This window comes from Cyclopterus lumpus, chromosome 14 (genome assembly GCF_009769545.1).
Source record: "Cyclopterus lumpus isolate fCycLum1 chromosome 14, fCycLum1.pri, whole genome shotgun sequence".
NCBI lineage: Eukaryota > Metazoa > Chordata > Actinopteri > Perciformes > Cyclopteridae > Cyclopterus > Cyclopterus lumpus.
The window spans coordinates 12,062,881-12,082,729 of record NC_046979.1 but is presented as its reverse complement, the minus strand read 5'-3'; the positions used below and the strand labels follow the sequence as shown (position 1 = coordinate 12,082,729).

Below are 19,849 nucleotides of genomic sequence, written 5' to 3'. Positions count from 1 at the left end.
TTGAAAATGTACAGATTTTAGCCTGTACGTACTCCTCGGGCAGTTAAATCCCATGAAATACATTTAGAGACATGAAGGATAATGCATATATTAATTTGTCTAATGGAGGCACTGTTGTCAAATGTCCAAATGCTACACCACAGGTTTCATTTTGAGAAAACCTGGGGGTCTGTTCCCATTGTATTCTGACATTAAAGCAAATACACTGGCTGTCATGCTTTCTGCAATTAAAGGTCAAATTTCGATAAGCTGCAATGGCTACAGCCTGAATGTTATGAAACTAAAAAGGAAAATCTATCTTATTACATTATACATGGTTGTTTGTTAACCCCTCTAAATGTCCTAAACTTCATCATACTATTTTACACATAAATTACATTGTAATATGACTTTGTATATGAAGATAACTAGTTCAAATGCAGTGATCAATTATAGGAAGAATAATGAACTTGAAGCTGAGCACTAAGAAATACCGTACCAAAAACTGTACCAAGGGCTCAAGTTTTACAAAAACTATATGTTTAGGTTATGTATCTTTTAAATGTTGAGTATCTTTTTATGTCTTCCTTTCTCTCCTTTTGCTGGTCCCTCTGAAGGTTCTGCCTCAGGGACGATTCCCAATACCGTTCTGTCTTACTCGGACTACATCTCCCGTCCAGAGGAGCATGTCAGCGTCCTACGCTTCGACAAGGGTGAGAGGGAGAAGCACTGTCGGGTTGTGGTTATCGACGACTCTTTGTACGAGGGAGAAGAGAGCTTCAATGTCACTCTGTCGCTGCCTGTCGGGGGACGTCTGGGAATGCACTACCCCACCACCAAAGTCAATATCCTGGAAGACATGGATGACGGTAAGGCATGCTGGTGCTGTCTCCCATGTTTCTATTTCCAGGGATCTGTCTGTGCAAGTAATAATTACTTCGTAGTAAGAAATGTCTCTGGTTAAACCCTTTTCCCTTAGAATGTGATGTACCCAAATCACATGGATGAGAGGTCATGGTAAACTTTGCAAAAGGTGTTTTGGCTCCAAAGAGAGGCTGATCACAGTGTTTGGGTAACCGTAGTCCTAGACGTTCCGGGGAATTGTCATCAGACACTTGATGTCACAGAAGTTCACTCAATTAAGCGTGTTTACAGACCTACTGGATGTTGAGGCATTTTGGAAACACCCTGGCATCGACAATTGTTAATTAAATTTAGACACAGGAGTCCCATGGGACTACATTATGAAGTGGTCTGATTTCATCCCGTTACAACATTGTATGGACAAAGTAGATTACATATTCTGACAGGCAGAGCAATGCGTGGAGGATTTATCTGGAGAGTGACAAGCATGCTGGGATGTACTTATTCCAATCGACAGGCGTTCTCATCACCATCTCACTATTGTGCATTGATTTACTTTATAGACATAAAAAGATTGAATGTCTGCTCAAGTTTCTTTTCTTAAATGCCATGCTTCAGCCTTTTTCTCTAGACAAGAGAGTGCTGGTGTTATAAATTTGGGTCAAATCCCAGCAATCTGAAAAAAAAGTATTTGAATTTACATGATCAAGGCTTATAGATAGTTTCAAGGATGTCTTCCCTGTCCTTACAGTCTGGCATCAAACTAGAGAGATGCAAATTATGGAAAATGTCCTGATTTCCTGATGTAAATACTTGTTTTCATCTTTCCTAGTTGAGTCCTTTTTGAACTTGTTCAGTAGAAATTGTACTTATACTTTTTCATATTATGTAGTGGGAAATGATTTGACTACATTTAGCTGCCATTCAAAATAACTAAAGTGGTCAACTTCACCTCTCACTTCTTTCATACTGGCCCACCCTGGACAGCGTTGTACAACACAGCAGTGTTGGATAGACTGAGCTAGTAATGAGCGAATAATAATAATAAATACAATATTTTGAGATGTATATTAAGATTTCTTTATTAAGACAAGAAAATAGGTTCATATCAAAGAGACATATCATATGTCATGCATGCTCTTATCAATCATGAAAACCTTAAACTACTAATTCAGAGACAGTCTATGATTACCTCCACATGGCTCTCAACATGGCCACGGCTAAGCCAGCGGCTTGAAGCTAACAGTGCTAATCGTCCTAACAGTGCAAACAACTGCAACAGTGCACAGAGAAACTCGGATTAGCACACACACAGAGGCATTGTGACTTGATTCTCTCCTCAGGCCATTACTCCACTATATCTTTATATTGCAAATAGTTGTTTGCCGTTATATTAATGCTCTTAATATGGAATTTAGAACCTTTTACAATAACAATTATTTAGTAAAACACAAGGCCAAAAGAAGAGGGGCAAACATAGAAGAGTAGGGGCCTGCAGATAGCTCAACTGGTGCATGTAGCCTTGCACAAAGTGCATAACTCCCATTTTTAACAGTGGTACCTATGTTACTACTACTATGCATTTGCCTGTATCAACATTACATCCAATACTGCAAAGACATTCCACTAGTGGCTGTGTTGGTAAGCAGCCTGAATTGCACTTAACAAGCTGGCAGAAATACTTTTACTTCCATTAAAGGCATATTAAAAAACTATTTAGTCTATGATGAAGAAATGCAGGCATCGGCTGTGCTTACCATTTCTAAAGATATGTCCCTTGAGAACTGTAAGTCGCAAACAGCTGTTTCAACCCTGTTTCAACGCACCTCCTTGCTGATTTGTCATGCTGCAATAAATGTATTCTTTCAGCAGTCACCTTATGTTGTTATTTAGCTTGTCTGAGGATATGAATATTCATCCTGGCACTGGGTTTGTATTTGTCAGGACTGAGCACCACGGGAGCGCAATCCAGTGAGCTCTCCTGTGAGCTACCAGCACCTGGAGAGCGCCAAACTAATGGATAAAACCTTTCTCTATATCATGTGAAATGACATCCTTATGCAGTTGTATAGCGTGATTTAAATGTACTGTAATGGTTTTAAATGGGTTTTATTTCCCTTATGTCACATGAATTATGCCATTCTATCCTGTAAATAGGGGATGTTACTGTAAATCATTTCTTTTACTATTTTCTTTCACTATTTTTTCTCTCAATCTTCCTTATATTTAGTCACAAATTGTTTGTATCAGAAGTAATAGTGTCAGAGAGGACGTACCATTGCCAGACCGAGATGGATAAAACAATGATGACTTACAACTGAGAACTCATTTAGGGATACAATTGTGTGTGTGTGTGTGTGTGTTCGGTGTGTGTGTGTTCGCTCGCTCGCTCGTGGAGGCATCTCGGGGCTAGTTAACAAGAAACATGACACACTGTCTTATTGTTAGTTTATTGTCAGAAGACTTCAGTCATGGTGCTGAGTTCAAAGGAATGGAAAATATGTTTGTGAAAGCCCGACTCCAGTGAGAGATGATGTGTCATTTTCAGCCTCCCAGAGGATAATGCAGTGTCTGACAGCGCAGTAATACCTGCACCCAGGCATTCACACTGCACCTCCCTTCACTTTAATACAACCTTAACTCGCCGAGAAAAAGAGTGACGACGCTCTGTGTTTAATTGTGTCTGTGTCTGTGTGTGTTTGTCTGTGTGTGTGTGTCTGTGTCTGTGTCTGTGTCTGTGTCTGTGTGTGCGTGTGTGTGTGTGTGTGTGTGGGTACACCAAGTTAATGTTAGACCTCAAATTCTGCATCAAAGGCAAGTGGCGAGAAAAGCACTTGTAAAACTCTAAGTGTGACTGCTAGTGCTCGCTCTGGCCCCGTTTTTCCTTCCCCCAGGTCTAAGTCAAGTTCAGTCCACCGTTCTCTTTCCATCTATTTCCCCGCTCCCACTTCTCTCTCTCTCTATCTCTCTCTTTCTCTCCGCTCGCAGACTTTCTCTCACTTTAGATGAAAAAAAAAAAAAAAAAAAATGACCCAGGGGTGTCTGCTAGATTTAGTGCTTTATCAGATTAAACTGTACAGTACCTGTCTCCCTGAGTGTTGCTTGCTCCACATGGCTGCACACTCTGACTCAAAGTGAGTGTTGTCATCTCCTCGTGCCCTCCCAAGGAGAGAGGACACTCAGACTTTCGTAGTTGAGTGCATATGACCACAGCTGAGTTTGTAGAATTGTAGATTAACCCTGAGTATTTCTTGGAAACCCAGTCCTTCATTTCAATATTTCACTGGCTTTAGTGTTGGCCACAGTCAGCGAGCATCAGAATTGAACAGCTTCTTGCTCGTTTGTACAGTATACCCTTGCTGTTGATGAGAAGTGTGTGTGCGTGTGTGTGTGTGTGTGTGTGTGTGTGTGTATATATGTGTGTGTGTTTTATTTTCAAATGTTCAAATTATACATACTTAACGTAACATCAAATAAATATATAGAATAATTCAAACTCAAATAAAGTATCTATCCTGTTGATCCTGTATTGCTGTGTAACGTTTTAAGCACAAAGTGTGCATTTGGGTATTTAAGATAGCGACTCATTTGTACAAAGAGCTTCGTACTCGAAACGAGGCACAGCAATAAAATTAGGAGCTATGTTGTGAGAATCTATCTGTTTTAATTCTGCTAATTATACATAAACGCCATCTTGCACCACATATCTTCATATAGCATACAAGCAGCAAGCAGTAAGAAAGTCATTTTTCTTCCTTAATGTGGCCTCCTATTAAATTTAAGAAATAAAAAGAAAATGTCAAACAAAAAAACTGTGAAACAAGAATGTAATCTTGTGAACAAGAAACATTCACAAGAGCACCATCAACAAAACTGTAGGAACACCACTACACAATAAAAAGGGATTAAAAACACTTACAATCACATATATCATAAAGGCTACAAATCTCCAAGGGGAATGTAAGACTTTAATTTGAGGACAGTTTGCAGTTCAATCCATTTAAAAGGTACACAGAGTACCTGAAACCACTTCTGCCAACATTAGTGCAAGACGGATATCTAAGTTTAAGTAGTGGATCGTGTGCTGTAGTTACAAGATTGAAATGACAGGAGAGACTAGAGGGAGTTTTGAAGCTTTACAGTAGAACTGTCTAGAAGAACAGCATGAGGTCTATCCTCAAAGAACCTACAGAGAACAATAATGAGTCCGAAATGTGCTACGATGCACAGGGTCTAACAGCTGCATCTTGAATGACAGTCTGCTTGTCAAGCCAAATTCCTAGTATTTGTATGCCACATTCCTAGTATTTGTATGACTTAACAAGATTAATATGAGTGACATTTAGAGTCTTAATGGCAGCAAAGTCTGGGTCACTGGTGGAGTGGAATACCGTGTACTTGGTCTTTTCTGCATTATGCATGATAAGTGGAAAGCAACACAGGCAGACTTGGAACAAGTCAGGGCTGGACTGAACAATTGGCAAAAGAAATGAGCATTGAAGTATTGATTAGGAAGAATGATGTTGTTCATGTATAATGTATACAGCAATGGACCAAAGATAGATGACTGTGCCCCTTTCTAACAGTAAGCCCGCTTGATTGAGTACGATCAGCAACAACAGGCTGAGTTCTCTCTCTCTCTCTAAGGAACCACATAAACACGGCTTAATTCAGACCTAGTTTATGGAGTAGGATGTTATGATCGACTATCAAATACTCATGAGAGGTCTATGCAGAGGGAAGCACAAAATAGTTAAACCAAATAAAAGATACAGTAGACCTGTGCATGCAAACATTATCAGCACATCACGTTGTTGTTCCCAACCTTTCTGGCCTGTGACTCCTAAAAGTTGAGCAGTGTCTACTTGCAAACCCCCTGTGACAGGTTGCATATGTAAATTAGTCTGGCTCATTTGGGATGTTTAATATGTTTCTAAAGGCCTGAACTGTTTATAAGAAGTGGACGAAGTCACCTTGACATCCTCCATTGGTTTGTGGACTCCCGTTCTTGACTTTGGGCCAGTATTTCATTATTAAAAGCACAAATTGGAGAAAGGTTAGAAAGAATAAACATGATGCATGTAGCAGAACATACATGATGATGTGTGCAAGCACCAGTTTAAAAGAATAAACATGATGCATGTAGCAGAACATACATGATGATGTGTGCAAGCACCAGTTTAAAAGATAAGACAAGTATTTTATGTTCCATGTTAATATGTACAGACAATGTTGTAAGGGCTAATTAGTCACCCACCTCCAAAAGCAGGGGTCCTTCTTTGGAGGACAGCTGAGAATGCTCTGTACACTGTATTTAACGGTGCAGTTAAACACAAATGGCTACAGACATCCACACATGGTAATTATCACAATTTGGCTTGACACCTTCCCCGGCCCTCACACACTCTTCAGAGTGCTAAACCACAGGCGTGGCCACAGAGGGGAGAGGGGATGCAGTTCTCACTCATCAGTCATCATTCACTCCCTCTTGTGGTGTCAAGGATTTGTCGTCGCCGGCAGCAGTCAAGACATGTGTGAACGCAGACATGTATTTTAGCACTTGTGCAGAAGTTTCCTCTGGGCTTAAAAGGAATGTGTGCTGACATAGTGTTTACAGTGCGCTCCACGTTTCCGCAACCATTCTTGAAGCATGCATTTACGCAACAATGATTATCCAAAAGACTCGAGCCCCTGCGCTATTTACCAGAGTATTTGCTGAGATGTTTTTATCCATGTGTTTTTCCCACCTACACAATCTATAATTTCCCTTTTTATGCTGCCAGTGTGTAAATACACAAATTAAATTTGCATTACAAACCAACACTACATCTGTTAGGTGAAACCGAGTGTGTAGGAGGAAAAGGTAAGAGAGAAAGACGGATGCATTGAGGGATCGAGGTTTTAGATGGAGCGAGAGGACGCGCTGCACTTGATGTGGTGATACTCACTTATTGTGTTAAATTAAGAGTCAAAACGTAACTGCAGTACTTCTTCTCATTCCCTTAGAATGTGTTACACTGTGCATATCTTTTGTTATGTGGCCCAGTTAAAGTATATAAATATAATATGAAAGTTCATATATTAGAAAAGTATTATTCAGGAGAAAAAAGAAATCTCTGGACTGCTGAAGTATTTGATCATGACACAAGGAAAATGATAATACGCATGCTATTTTTGGATTATATGCCAGAATATAAGAAGGGAGCTGAGTGAGAGTGGAGGCTTAAAACGGAGAAGGAAGAACTTTCATTCTGTCATTTTTTTGGGACTTGACGGGGGGGTTTGTGAGAGATGAAGCTGTCAAATACACACTGGACTGCCTCCACTTTGCTGCCTCAGGAAACAATGCCAGTTCAAATAAGCCTTTGAGCAGTCTAGGGTGCCGCTTTCTCTCTCTCTCTCACCATCTTACAATACCACATTCAGACAAACACACACACACACATAGAGAAGCCTTATTTGTCAGTGCTAACTGCATCTTTCTTTTTGTTAAAAGTACTCAGTGGTTTCCGTCAGAACAATGGTAACAGTGAGGTGGGATGAGAGGTCACGCTTCCCTGCAGTTTAACTTCAGATTAATGGGCTGTTGCTGTTTGACCTCTGTGTCCAGCGGCTGGCTTTACAAATGAATCATGTCAGACTGCGGATGGTTGCTGACAGTTACCACAGGGGCATGCATAAGGAGAGGAGACAAGTTACACACTAAACCATAAATAAATAAATAAAATGCATTTGAACCTTGCTACAAAGGTGAGTCATATGAGGTTGAAGGCCATTAAACAGAAGTGGTTTGGTACAAAAGTATCAATCAATGGTTTAGTTAAGTATGAGTTATGCTTCAAAACAACATGAGACAACTAACAAAGGACAAACCACCGGTGCCCGGATGTGCACTGGACAGTTGAAGCTCAAATTAATTTTAGAATAAACAAGCTTATAGAGGAATAAACCAATACTGCTAATTGGATTATTTCTCGTTGACTTTGTTTGCTCTCCAGCTCCGGTGTTTTACTTTGGAGGGGTAAAGTATCATGTGGATGAGAGTGATGGATACGTGGAGGTTAAAGTGTGGAGGACAGGGACCGATCTGTCAAAGATCGGCACCGTCACCGTCCGCTCTCGCAAGGCAGAGCCTGTCTCTGCAGAAGGTAAGCTCCCAGTTGTAGAGTCAGTTGTTGCTTGTGATGTATTGGAAATTATTTAATTAACAAATAAGATCATCTGCATTCTATTCATCTTCTCACTTTTTTTCTTCTGACCTTCCATCCCCGCTCTCTTTCCTTCCTCTCTCTAGCCGGGATTGACTACGTGGGCATCAGTCGTAACCTGGACTTCGCCCCGGGCGTCAGCATCCAGACATTCAGGGTCACCGTTCTGGATGACCTGGGACAACCAGAGCTGGAGGGGACTGAACACTTTGAGCTTGTCCTTCGTATGCCAGTGAACGGCATCCTGGGAGAACCTGGGAAGGCTACAGTGTTCATCAATGACTCTGTGTCTGACTGTGAGTGACTTGGTTTACCTAGAAGATTTGACTGTTTCTCTTCTCACCTTCAGTATTTACTGGGTACATTTTAAAGCACTTTGCAAATCAAATGTTTTATTATCATTATTATTATTTCTATGCTGATGTTATGAGTCTAGGAATGGCAATGTCAGTCTGTCAGCCTTACTGACGGATTGTACAGATATGTATGGGCCTCAAAAGACGAATCCTACGAAATGCATTTAGCTCAAACATTGAAAGCCTTGAAACACTTGAAAGCCTTGCAACATTTTTTTAACTTTGTATTCAACTTTCATTATCTATTTTCAGTCATAAAAAAAGCTTGTTGTGACAGCTGTGTTATTTGATTAGCTTTAAAATCAGTCCAGTGAGTTAAATTCAACCCAAACAGCATGAAATACATACTTTGATGTGTTATTATTGTCTTTTTCACCAACAGTGCCGAAGGTACAGTTCCGCGAGCCGGTGTACGCCGGCGAGGAGAGTGACGGTCAGATCACGGCGACGCTGTACCGCAGTGGCGACATCAGACACAAATCCACGGTCCGCTGTTACACCCGCCAGGGTTCTGCTCAGGTCGCCTCTGACTTCGATGAGCGACCCAACACAGAAACATCTACCATCACTTTCTCACCAGGTATTTTATTAATCACAAAAATATATCACACATGTTTTTTTCTCAATTGTTTTAATCAATTAAGTGGGTTGTGAGAGTTGACACCCTTTTTAATTAACTCTAACCGAGAAATGTTGTTTTGTTTTTGTCATACTTTCCTTTTCTTTTTTTGCAGTGGTATGCAGATTTTGCAAGTTATTGCAAGTTTAACTGTGTTCCACACATTACCTCCTGCAGTTTTTCAGTATTTATTTTTCCAAAATATGTGCAAACAGATTGATAAACTCTTGAGGAAGAGTTTTGTGGGTTTAAGTTATATAAATTAAATTCTACATGCTGTAAAAAGAAGAAGAAAAAGAAGAATTATACTATTCTTTCTTCCACCTCATATTTTCTTTTACATTTGCCATCATCACCTTCTCGCTGTACACTCTAGGCGAGATGGAGAAGCCATGCATTCTCTCGCTGGTTGATGACACGCTGTACGAGGAAGGAGAAGAGCTGCGTTTGGTCTTAGGGAACGCGAAGAGCGACTCCCCGTTTGGAGCATCCGTGGGAGCTCTGAATGAGACCCTGCTGAAAATCCAGGACACAGCTGACAGTAAGTGTAATGAACAGAGGAGGGGCGGGGAGTGAGGAATGAAACGTATGGAACATTTTTTAAAAAGGAATCACATGGAACACATATGGTTTTAAATCATAATTGTCATCAGCAGTAATAATAAAGGGAGGGATGATTAAACAATGTGTTTTATGATAATGTGCTCCCTTTCTATGCATCTCAGAACCCATCATTCGTTTTTTGGAAACCAAGTTCAGTGTTAGTGAACCGAAGGAAGCCGGCGCCGCGGCAACTGTGAGGATCCCCGTGGTACGATTGGGTGACACATCCAAAGTGTCAGTGGTCCGTGTTCACACCAAAGATGGGTCAGCTATCTCAGGAGAGGACTACTTCCCCGTGTCTCAAGGTAAACCTCACACACCTCATCTTCTGTCTCGCTGGGTTAAAGCTACATTGTGGGGTTTTTTATATAAAAAAAAAAAAGCTAAATATAAGAAATGGTTTAATGCTGTGCAGACTCAAAATCAAGCTGCAATTAAAAATAATTCCCATACAGAGGTAATACACACTTGATGTTCACAAGGGAAAGAAAGAAAGAGTGGAAACCAGTGGATGAATCCCAAAGTGTGAAACATCACTAACATGGTTAGCAAAAGAAATAAGCTGAAACGTTCAAAACCACTGTTTTTTTCGCCTTTTAATACGATAAATGCATGTTCTAAAACCACCTTTACAGCACCACATGGGCATGGGGGATTTATTTGGGCGAGGGTCATTGACTTTCTATTTTCATCCCGAGCGGAAAAAGGTAATTTCTGCAATCGTCCAGTGGAGGGTCATGTAATTTTTAATTGAATTTCAGTATATTTCAGGCCTTGTCAGCAGGGTGAAATCCCTCTCTAGCCACTCAGCTGTAAGCGCAATGAACCTTTCTTTGCTTCATCAAGGCTTAAAACATTTATATGCATACATTCAGTCTATTGAAATTATACCTGACTACCCACCGTTCAAATTTCCAAGCAGTTTTGAGTCACGCAGCGTTGAATTTCTCAATTGACACACTATTTTTTCAGCGCAGCACATTTCTAATGCAAAGCTCTATTACTTACTTCGCCAGAAGATGGACCACTTTTGGAACTATGCAAATAAAAAGCTGCAATGCGTTTGTGATGTGATATTCCACTAAAGTAATAGAACATGAATCTTGTTTTTTTGTGGAAAACTTAACTCAAAAAAGATAAAAGAGTAAAAATCCAAAATCCTCAATGCAACACACGCTCATCTCATGATGATGGGTTTTGAAACAGCTTTTCATGGGGTCCGTGTTTGTGTTTGTGTGTGGCCAGACATTGAGTTCAAAGAGGGGGATAAGGAACACGTGGTGGAGGTGGAGGTGCTATTTGATGGCGTCCGAGAGATGAGGGAAGCCTTCACACTCCACCTGAAGCCTGATGAAAACATGGTGGCTGAAACTCAGGTCAGGATGTGTTCCTGCCAAAACATCACAAAACACAAAGTCTAAACTGCCAGTTATAAATAAAAGAGATGAATTTGTTCTATTATTTAACTCTTTATTTTTTTCTGATTTGACCCTTATTCTTTAGGTCAGTCCCACTGAGGCCAGGGATCTCTTTTTCAAGAGTGTCCTTGCCCAGATAACTGTATTGTAGTTGCAGCCAAAAGAGCGATGAAAACATTTCACAATAAATAATAGATTACCTGCAAAAGAAATGAAGCAGAGTGAGAGAAATGAGAGAGAAGAGTAGAAAGAGAAGGCAAGAATCAGTCATGATTGTGAGATTGTAAACACATCCAGCTCTGCGATGACTTTAATCATTAATAATTAATAATAACACAAATGGCACTGTGTCTGTTGTTGTCATTTGTCTTATATCTCTCTTTTCTGGAACAGGTAACTAAAATGATAGTTTACATCGAGGAGACCAACAGCATGGCTGATGTCACCTTCCCCTCTCTGCCTCATGTGGTGTCACTGCTCTATTACGACGATGTCGCCAGGACACCATACAACCTGCATCCAGCAGCCGGCTACCCTGTCATCTGTGTTACAGTGAGTCAAACTGAAACTATACTCTGAGACACAAGCTGCTTTGGAGATATCTTTTGAATTGCATTCCTCCCTCTGCAAAAACAGTACACTGTAAATGGTAAAACTGTAACTTGACAGACTACAGTTCAATGTGTAGGCTTTTTCTGGAATGAGGTAGCAGGAGCTAGTTACCCACATCATCTGGGAGTGGAAGGCCCATTGGGATCCCTCAGGACTTTCTTCAGCCAAAGTTAAGATGCCCTTCTGGAGTTGGCCTTTTCATCCTCAAAAGACACATTACACAGTTTTTAGGCTACACGTGTTCAAGAGGCACGGTGTCAACAGGTTTAAAGTAATACTTACTTAAACGCTTACCCTTTTGTCCCATATCTCAATTTTTAGAGCTTGAATATGAAAACATAGCACACTGAAACATCTGGATTTCCTTGGCAATTCTTGCATACTCGTTTGTATTCTGCACCTTATTCTCCTTTTGTCCTCTGGCATCTGCTGTATCTTTCCCATCTCTCTGCTGTCCCTGCCCACCCGCCCACTCTCTCTCTATTCCTTATCCATCCTCCAGGCTTGCAACACAAAATACCCAGACTATGACAAGACGGGCTCTATCTGTGTCAGCGAGCACATCAACGACACCTTGACCCACTACCGCTGGCTCATCAGCGCCCCAGCTGGCCCTGATGGCGTCACCAGTCCCATGAAGGAGGTGGACTTTGACACCTTCTTTACGTCCTCCAAGATGATCACATTGGACTCAGTCTACTTCCAGGCAGGCTCCCGGGTCCAGTGTGCTGCTAGAGCTGTTAATTCTAACGGGGATGAGGGTTTAGAGCTCAGTAGCCCCATCATCACTATCAGCCAGGAGGAAGGTGAGGGCAGAACAATGAACATCCGACTCTATATCTTATGTTGCCAGTTTTCTGGAGAAAGAATTGAACGGGGATTTAGCCCAATGTTGTAATGAGAATCAAAAGGGCTTTGTTCTCCAAGCATCACAAATGTTTAGTAGTAGAGCTTTTGAATGAACAGTACCCACTGTACAGTACAGCTGCATAATTAACAATGTATTGTGAGCAAAATGTATACAAAGCAAAGGTATGCTGTGAATCCTATGAATAATTTTTCATAGGATTACTATCATTGTTGCATTCATGTTTAACGACTGTGTCGTTAACATTGTGTCATATTTTACAAGACCCTCATACATTTTGTATGTTTGTCGTCTTTCCTTCGAAAGTGTTGCAGTCAGTCCTTGCGTTCAGACTCTTTCCTCTCTGTTCCTCTGTCATATGAAGGTATGTGTCAACCACGTAAGATGGGGAGCGTTGGCGCCGAGCCTTTCTCTGCCAAGCTACGCTACACTGGAGCAGAGGACCCGAAACACCCTAACCTCATCAAAGTGACTGTCACCATGCCTCATATAGATGGTGGGTAGGAGCTGGAGGCAGGACTTGTACCACAGAGGAAGTGAAGAGTAATGTAGTGTGTGTGTAATATTCACGTCCGTGGATCATCAGGAGCGTGATTGTATCAAACCCCCCCTGTAGAACCCCTCCAGCACACCCGCTACTTAACATTTACTTCTTGATTTTTAATCAGTTTCCTTCTGCCTCGTCTCCTCCAGGTTTCCTTCTTCCATTTGTGTCTGTTGCTCTCCTGCTTTTCTTTTCATCACTTTTCATTCAACTATTTCTTTCCAATGAGTATTTGAAATAATAATTTTCTCCCAGTAGTTGGGCACAGTTAGGATCACATTGTCTCCTTTCGCCTTGCAGGCATGCTTCCGGTGATCTCCACTCGCCCTCTCATGAACTTTGAACTGACTCTAAGTCCGGACGGAATCCGGGTCGGAAACCACCGCTGCTCCAACTTGCTTGACTACAATGAGGTTACCACAGGTCACAGCTTCATCACCGCCTCGACTCGAAGCTCTGAAAGCATGGGAGACACGGCACCCTATCAGTTCAGCAACTCTCTGCGGGGGAACAGCACATTGCGCTTCTACAGGAACCTCAACCTTGAAGCCTGTCTCTGGGAGTTCACCAGCTACTACCACATGTCTGAGCTGCTCACAGACTGTGGAGGCACCATAGGGACTGATGGACAGGTGTGTGTGTGTGTGTATGGCTGTGTGTTTCTGTGTACGTTCGTCTACAACTTATAAATTCCAATCGAGGGTTTGTATGTACATCTGTTTGAGTGTTGACATTTTGTGTGTGTGTGTGTGTGTGTGTGTGTGTGTGTGTATGTATGTGTTCACCTGTGTTTGCATCTGTCTGTATGTTCAGTCTATTTACAGCCAACTAATTGAGAGGGTCACACAGACAGAACTTACCATGTCTGTTTGCCAGCTTTTTATGTGTGTGTGTGTGTGTGTGTGTTTGTTTGTTTGTTTGTTTGTTTGCGTGCCAGCTCTGTGCCCAAACTGGTGATTGTGTGCATGCAAAAAGCACAAAGGAACAAACACATAAACAAAGCATTACCAACCTGCCATCTGTCATTCCCCTAATGTTCACCACTGCTACTGTAGCAACACTGAATATGTAGAGCTTAGATTTACAGGAAATCTGTGAAATGATGACAGGGAAGTCACTTTTTTTTCAATCAACAGCTTTGCCCAGTTTTTCTTTACGAGCTCGGTGGCATGACAGTTGAAGTCACAAGAAGTCAGCTGTTTTGTCATTTTGTGCCGGCTGTCAATTAGATGGAAGCTAACAAACTTCTCGTAGCCGTTTGCCATTGTTGCATCATTGCAATTTTTCTTTGTGTTGGATACTGTACAGATCTGCAGTATTGGGTTCTTGTTGTTATTGTGGATTAGGAGACAGACCCTTGCTCCCTCGCTCATGTCCTGCTGCTCTTTTGTGTTCCTCCAGCCTTTAATCTGTGAGCTTCTTGTTGCTAATCAGACTGCTGAGTGTGTGTGGTGTTTGTGTGTGTGTGTGTGTGTGTGTGTGTGTGTGAGGAGGAGATAAAGAAGAAAAAAGAAATCAGTTTATTTGTCCCCGGTCACTGCAAGAACCGCTTGCACACATAGTTACACATGACGCACACCATCTTCCCAAGACCTCAAGTCCACTTTGTTAAGAGAGATCACTGTCACATTGTCCCTTCGGGTTATGTTTTAGTTTTTTATCAAGGAGTGCCAAAAGAGAAAAAAAAAAGAAGCAGTCAGAATCTTGCAGCTTCTACCAGGGGCAAGAATCAAAGCACACAGAAATAATTAAATAATTCAGCTACCGCTCAAAAGACCAAATTCATCTTTAAAAAAAACATTCGATTTTGATTTTAAGAATCTTGATCAATGTTTAATTATTGGATTTTCATGACAGCTTTGTATTTTCATACATTTATTTATTTTTGTCTGGTGAGAACACGCACTAATTGAAAGTTTGAACTCGCAAGAAATGTAAAGTTCATGATATTTCCAGGGAACCCACTGTGAACAATCTCTAGCTTTATTCTGTTCAATGCAGTATGAATTTATTTTAGGAGGTTGTAATAAAAGGATGGCTTTGTAAACCTTAGTGCTAAGGTAGTTTGTCTCACAGCTAGCAGTCACATAATCTTTCATTTGGATCCTGATTCAGCATTTGCACAACTCGCTGGGTGTTCAGCTGTGTGCACAGTGCATTTCAGGTCTTTGGTAGAGACTCCCTCTGTTTGCAATGACATTACACCAGACTCTTAATGTAGTGGCGCTTTGTGGTCCAATGTTATTTTAGAAATAAGATTAGATATTACAATATATGTGCTCAAGTGAGGAAGAATGGTTGATCCGAGACGTACCAAAAACAACCCCAAAAAGGTTTCTCCTAACAATGAATCTCCTGCCCAGCAATCAATACAGTAATGTGCAGTAATTTGCAGTAATTGATAATACAAATTAACAGACCAACGAACACAATGTGGTGCATTTTCAATCTGTTTCTAAGACAAACTCTGAGTTTGTCAAACTTGTGAGAGCAAATAGTTCACACATACTGTATAATGTTGGTGAACAGAGACACCTAGTGGCTGGCCTCTAAGAATTCAAGTTAACTTTGCTTTCAAATGATATAGAATCATCCAGAAAAAGGTGTTTGGTAGAATTATTTTTTCTAGGTTATAAAGTCTATGTGAATATGATCATGTCACAACAAAAAAACAAGATGGAAAAGAACAATACGAGCCCACGTCGCTGCCCACAGTAAGATTTTCTGCATGTTTGACAACACTGAGTAGGAGTGAAAGAGTTCAAGCGTCTCGTGGAGGAGAACAATGTGTTCATCTTTCACATCTGCTCAGCACTTAATATATCAACCTATCACCCCTATCTAAAAGGATACTTCAGTTCTAGTCATACATACTACGATTTCTTGCTTATAACTTCAACCATAATATCAAGTAAATAAACAGTGATCTATTAATTGCCTTGTCAATAATACATTTTAAATGTATTTTACATTAAAAGCCTAAAATTGCCACTGTTCTTCACTCATCACTGATTGAAACATCCTTACAGGTGCTGAATCTGGTCCAGTCCTATGTGACCTTGCGTGTGCCTCTTTACGTGTCGTATGTGTTCCACTCTCCCGTGGGAACCGGCGGCTGGCAGCACTTTGACCTGCAGTCGGAGCTGCGCCTCACTTTTGTGTACGACACGGCCATTCTCTGGAAGGATGGCATCGGCAGTCCCCCAAAGGCCGAGTTACAGGGTAAGCGCCCATGGCCGTGAGCATGTGGCATCGTTTTGCTTCTGACCAGATATCATCCACATTTAAAAGAAAAGGTTTTTGTCAAATCCAGTGTTTTTGTTGTATTTGGTCAGGTTCATTGTATCCAACCAGCATGCGCATCAATGAACAAGGACGTTTGGTGGTAAACTTCCGCACCAAGGCTCGTTTCAGGGGTCTGTTCGTGGGGTCTCATCCTGGTGGCAGAATAAAAAAAGCTGGTGAGACAGATTATTTTAACCACGCCACATTTACTAATCCACATGAGTGTCACTGAAGATACAAATGCATTGCTTAAGCGAGTAGTTTAAGGCATAGCTGTTGATTTTGATTGTAAATGAGACTACCGTCATGAACTTCTCCCTCACTTTCATCACCTAGCAACCTTCATGTCCTCCCTGGTGATGAGTGTGGACCACCCCGGCCTGACCTTTAACCTCACCTTGGTGAGGAGTGAGCCCACCTACAACCAGCCAGTCCAGCAGTGGACCTTCACCTCTGACTTTGCTGTAAGTGTGACATGAAACATGAAATTGAAACGTCCCACTGTGCTGAAGCATCTTAACGGACAGATCCAGACTGACACTGTGTCTGTCCTCTTTGCCTCGTACAGGTGAGAGACTACTCTGGGGCCTACACAGTGAAGCTGACCCCCTGCACAACAGCCCAGAATATGGAATACACTCTTCCACCTGTCTGCAGTCCCAGAGAACCAGTCACCTTCGATCTAGACATCAGATTCCAGCAAGTAAGGCAGACTGTGTTTCAACCTTAAGCTTCTTTTATTATTATTATTATTATTATTATTATTATTATTATTATTATATTTTCTTTCTTTCGCTCTCTCTGTCACTGTCTCTTTCCCCTGCTTCGTTGTGCAACACTTAATGCGTCCCGCTTTAGGTGAGTGACCCGCTGGCAGTGGAATTCAGTCTGAACACTCAGATGTTCTTGCTGTCCAAGAGGAGCTTGTGGCTCTCTGATGGCTCCATGGGCTTTGCTCAGGAGACCGACGTGGCCTTTTCTGAGGGTACGTGCCCTCTTCCTATGTCTGAAGACTTTTCAGTACAAGGAAGATTTAAAAAGACTATACATGTGGTTACAGATGTTTGTTTCCCATTGTCTCCACGTAGAATTTGTTTTACATCACTTCTGTCAATTTTTGGCAAAGTTAGCCAAGTTTTTAGATTGATTTTCTACATTTTTGAAGTAGGTTTGAGTTCATGTCTGCACAATATGAAAATTGACTTCCCCAAAAATAAGCCTTGCTTGACCTACTGTGGCTAATCCCTCACAGTGATAATTACATCAGCTTGTATTATTTTGTAAATAGTTATTTTATTTTGGGATATTTTAGCTTCAAAGCATTTCATTCACAAATCAATCCTGGCAGACAACCAATATGAAAACATTGACATCATGGAAAGAATAGAGTGAATTTACTTTGAAGATACATGTTAAAGCAGTTGTATGCCGTGGACAATGTTTGACAGTAAAATGCTTGAATTTGCAGTTCATTGGCTAAAACATTTACTGAAAACTGGACTACGGCCCTTTTTAAATGAATTTCAATTTACTTCCATTGAATAGTCTGTTGGATTGAAAGTTCATAATAATGGAGGCTTTAGGATTAATTTCATCTTTTATTTTAGGTGATACGATCTACGGCCGTGTGATGGTGGACCCTGTGCAGAACCTGGGGGACTCTTTCTTCTGTAGCATCGAGAAGGTGTTCCTCTGCACTGGTGCTGATGGATATGTACCAAAGTACAACCCGACCAGGTTTGAATTTGGCTGCCTGGCTGACTCTCCATCACTGCTCTATAGATTCAAGATTATTGTGAGTATATTCAGGTTTTTAATAATGCAATTTCAGTATGCAGATAGATGCATAATAAAAAATAATATAATAATATATTTTGCAACCAAACTAAAAAGGATTTGCTTACTTCCCTTTTCCCCTCAATCTCACGCACCTCAACAGGACAAGGCTCAGCCAGAAACTCAGGCACGTGTGTTTGGTGATGTCCGTTTTAATGCTGCGCTGGCAGTGGACGATCCATCAGCCATGTCCCTCGTCAAACAGCCCGGCTCGGATGGCTTTAGGTTGGACTCGACAGCCATGTTCCAGGTATTAATCATCTTACTGCTTCTCATAGCCAGTGGCTGATTTTTATTCTGAACTGGTAGCTCCAGTAAGTTAAATGTATAACACTTTTTTAAAGCTTTACTGTACATGTGTTATTGTGAGACATATTCTGCGCTACAGGAGAGCTCGGAACATGTTGGCTTTGCCACAATTTTGTATGTTCAGTGCTTTATGTTTTGCTTCCACCTCGTGTGATGGTTTGAATGCTGTATTGTGTCGACCACAATGGATGAGAGACATTAGGCTTTATTGTGATGGCTGTTACTACTGCAGTGCAGAGGTCTTGTATTTTTAATCATCATTACATGAAATCAATTTGAGGCTGGTTAAGTTCACTTTTGCCAGAAATCCAAAATCTAATGAGTCTAATTCTCTTGTAAAAAAATCGATGTAGATATTTTTGCAAGGTGTGGTCATTTTGGACTTGTAATCAATTCTGTTTTCTCATTTTGTAAATTGGAACATGCATGTGCACTTGTTCTCAGGTTGCTGCAGGCCGTGAGTGGTACATTCACACTATTTACACAGTCCGCTCCAAAGAGAACGCTAACAGAGGAATTGGAAAGCGCAGCCTGGAGTACCACTCCTTGGTTTCCACCAGCAATGATATCGCCTTGACCCCATCGAGCGGAAAAGGTCATCGCTCCAGGAGGTCGGCTGGCGATGAAGTCCCAGAGATTACTGATGATATCGGAGCAGACAACAACCGTGGTACCAATATAATGCACATCGCTTTGGACCGCACCAAGAGACAGGCGGGGGGGTCGAATGAGCTGTTTACCGATGGGCTGGAACCCAGTGAGCTGAACACAGAGGAGGACGAAGAGGGTCTGGTGACTATGGTGGGGGCACTGGTGGGACTGCTGCTGACCATCCTCATCATTGTCACCATTGTACTGGTGCTAAGATCCAGACAGAAGGATGGCAAGGATGGATGGAGGGAGGGGGTGGAGGAGGTGGTCAAAGGGTCTGTCAGTACAGAGCCCATGTTGGTGGTGAGGATGCAAGACTGCCACAACAGCTCAGAGGTCTGAGCTGTGGATGTGTGACTGCACAAATGGACAAAGGGATGACGAGTATGTGAGAGTTTTATACAATTTTGGATTTTCTTTTCTTTCTTTTTTTACTGATAATTAATTGCTTTCATAACACCAAAAATCTGAGATTGATCATATGCGTTATTGTGTGTGTGTGTGTGTGTGTGTGTGTGCCTGTTAGTGGAGGATTTATAGAGCATTGGATCCTTGACAAACCTTTGATCACTGCAACAGAGTACAGTCCTATTGGGTGTCTTCACTTAACATTCCAACTTGTGCTGTTGGTAGCATAGTATTTAGTATTTCATTTCTCACTCACGAGCTTCGGGGTGTTAAAGTCCCTGAAGCTGCT

General features: G+C 41.4%; 1 protein-coding gene across 1 annotated transcript in view; it reads left to right on the top strand.

The window, feature by feature from the left end:
• The window catches only part of LOC117742695 (FRAS1-related extracellular matrix protein 2-like), a 53,361-nt gene extending 33,810 nt beyond the window's left edge, over window positions 1-19,551 (top strand). Inside the window, exons 6-24 of the mRNA XM_034550275.1 lie at window positions 597-848; window positions 7,842-7,991; window positions 8,138-8,347; window positions 8,790-8,987; window positions 9,403-9,567; window positions 9,752-9,934; window positions 10,875-11,005; window positions 11,441-11,599; window positions 12,162-12,465; window positions 12,892-13,023; window positions 13,372-13,703; window positions 16,101-16,293; window positions 16,407-16,511; window positions 16,693-16,820; window positions 16,925-17,059; window positions 17,215-17,341; window positions 17,964-18,151; window positions 18,296-18,442; window positions 18,946-19,551. Coding sequence (XP_034406166.1) covers window positions 597-848; window positions 7,842-7,991; window positions 8,138-8,347; window positions 8,790-8,987; window positions 9,403-9,567; window positions 9,752-9,934; window positions 10,875-11,005; window positions 11,441-11,599; window positions 12,162-12,465; window positions 12,892-13,023; window positions 13,372-13,703; window positions 16,101-16,293; window positions 16,407-16,511; window positions 16,693-16,820; window positions 16,925-17,059; window positions 17,215-17,341; window positions 17,964-18,151; window positions 18,296-18,442; window positions 18,946-19,494 — 3,788 coding nt within the window. The 3' untranslated portion in view covers window positions 19,495-19,551. The remainder of the gene's footprint in view (window positions 1-596; window positions 849-7,841; window positions 7,992-8,137; window positions 8,348-8,789; window positions 8,988-9,402; window positions 9,568-9,751; window positions 9,935-10,874; window positions 11,006-11,440; window positions 11,600-12,161; window positions 12,466-12,891; window positions 13,024-13,371; window positions 13,704-16,100; window positions 16,294-16,406; window positions 16,512-16,692; window positions 16,821-16,924; window positions 17,060-17,214; window positions 17,342-17,963; window positions 18,152-18,295; window positions 18,443-18,945) is intronic.
• The last annotated feature ends 298 nt before the right edge of the window (window positions 19,552-19,849 follow it).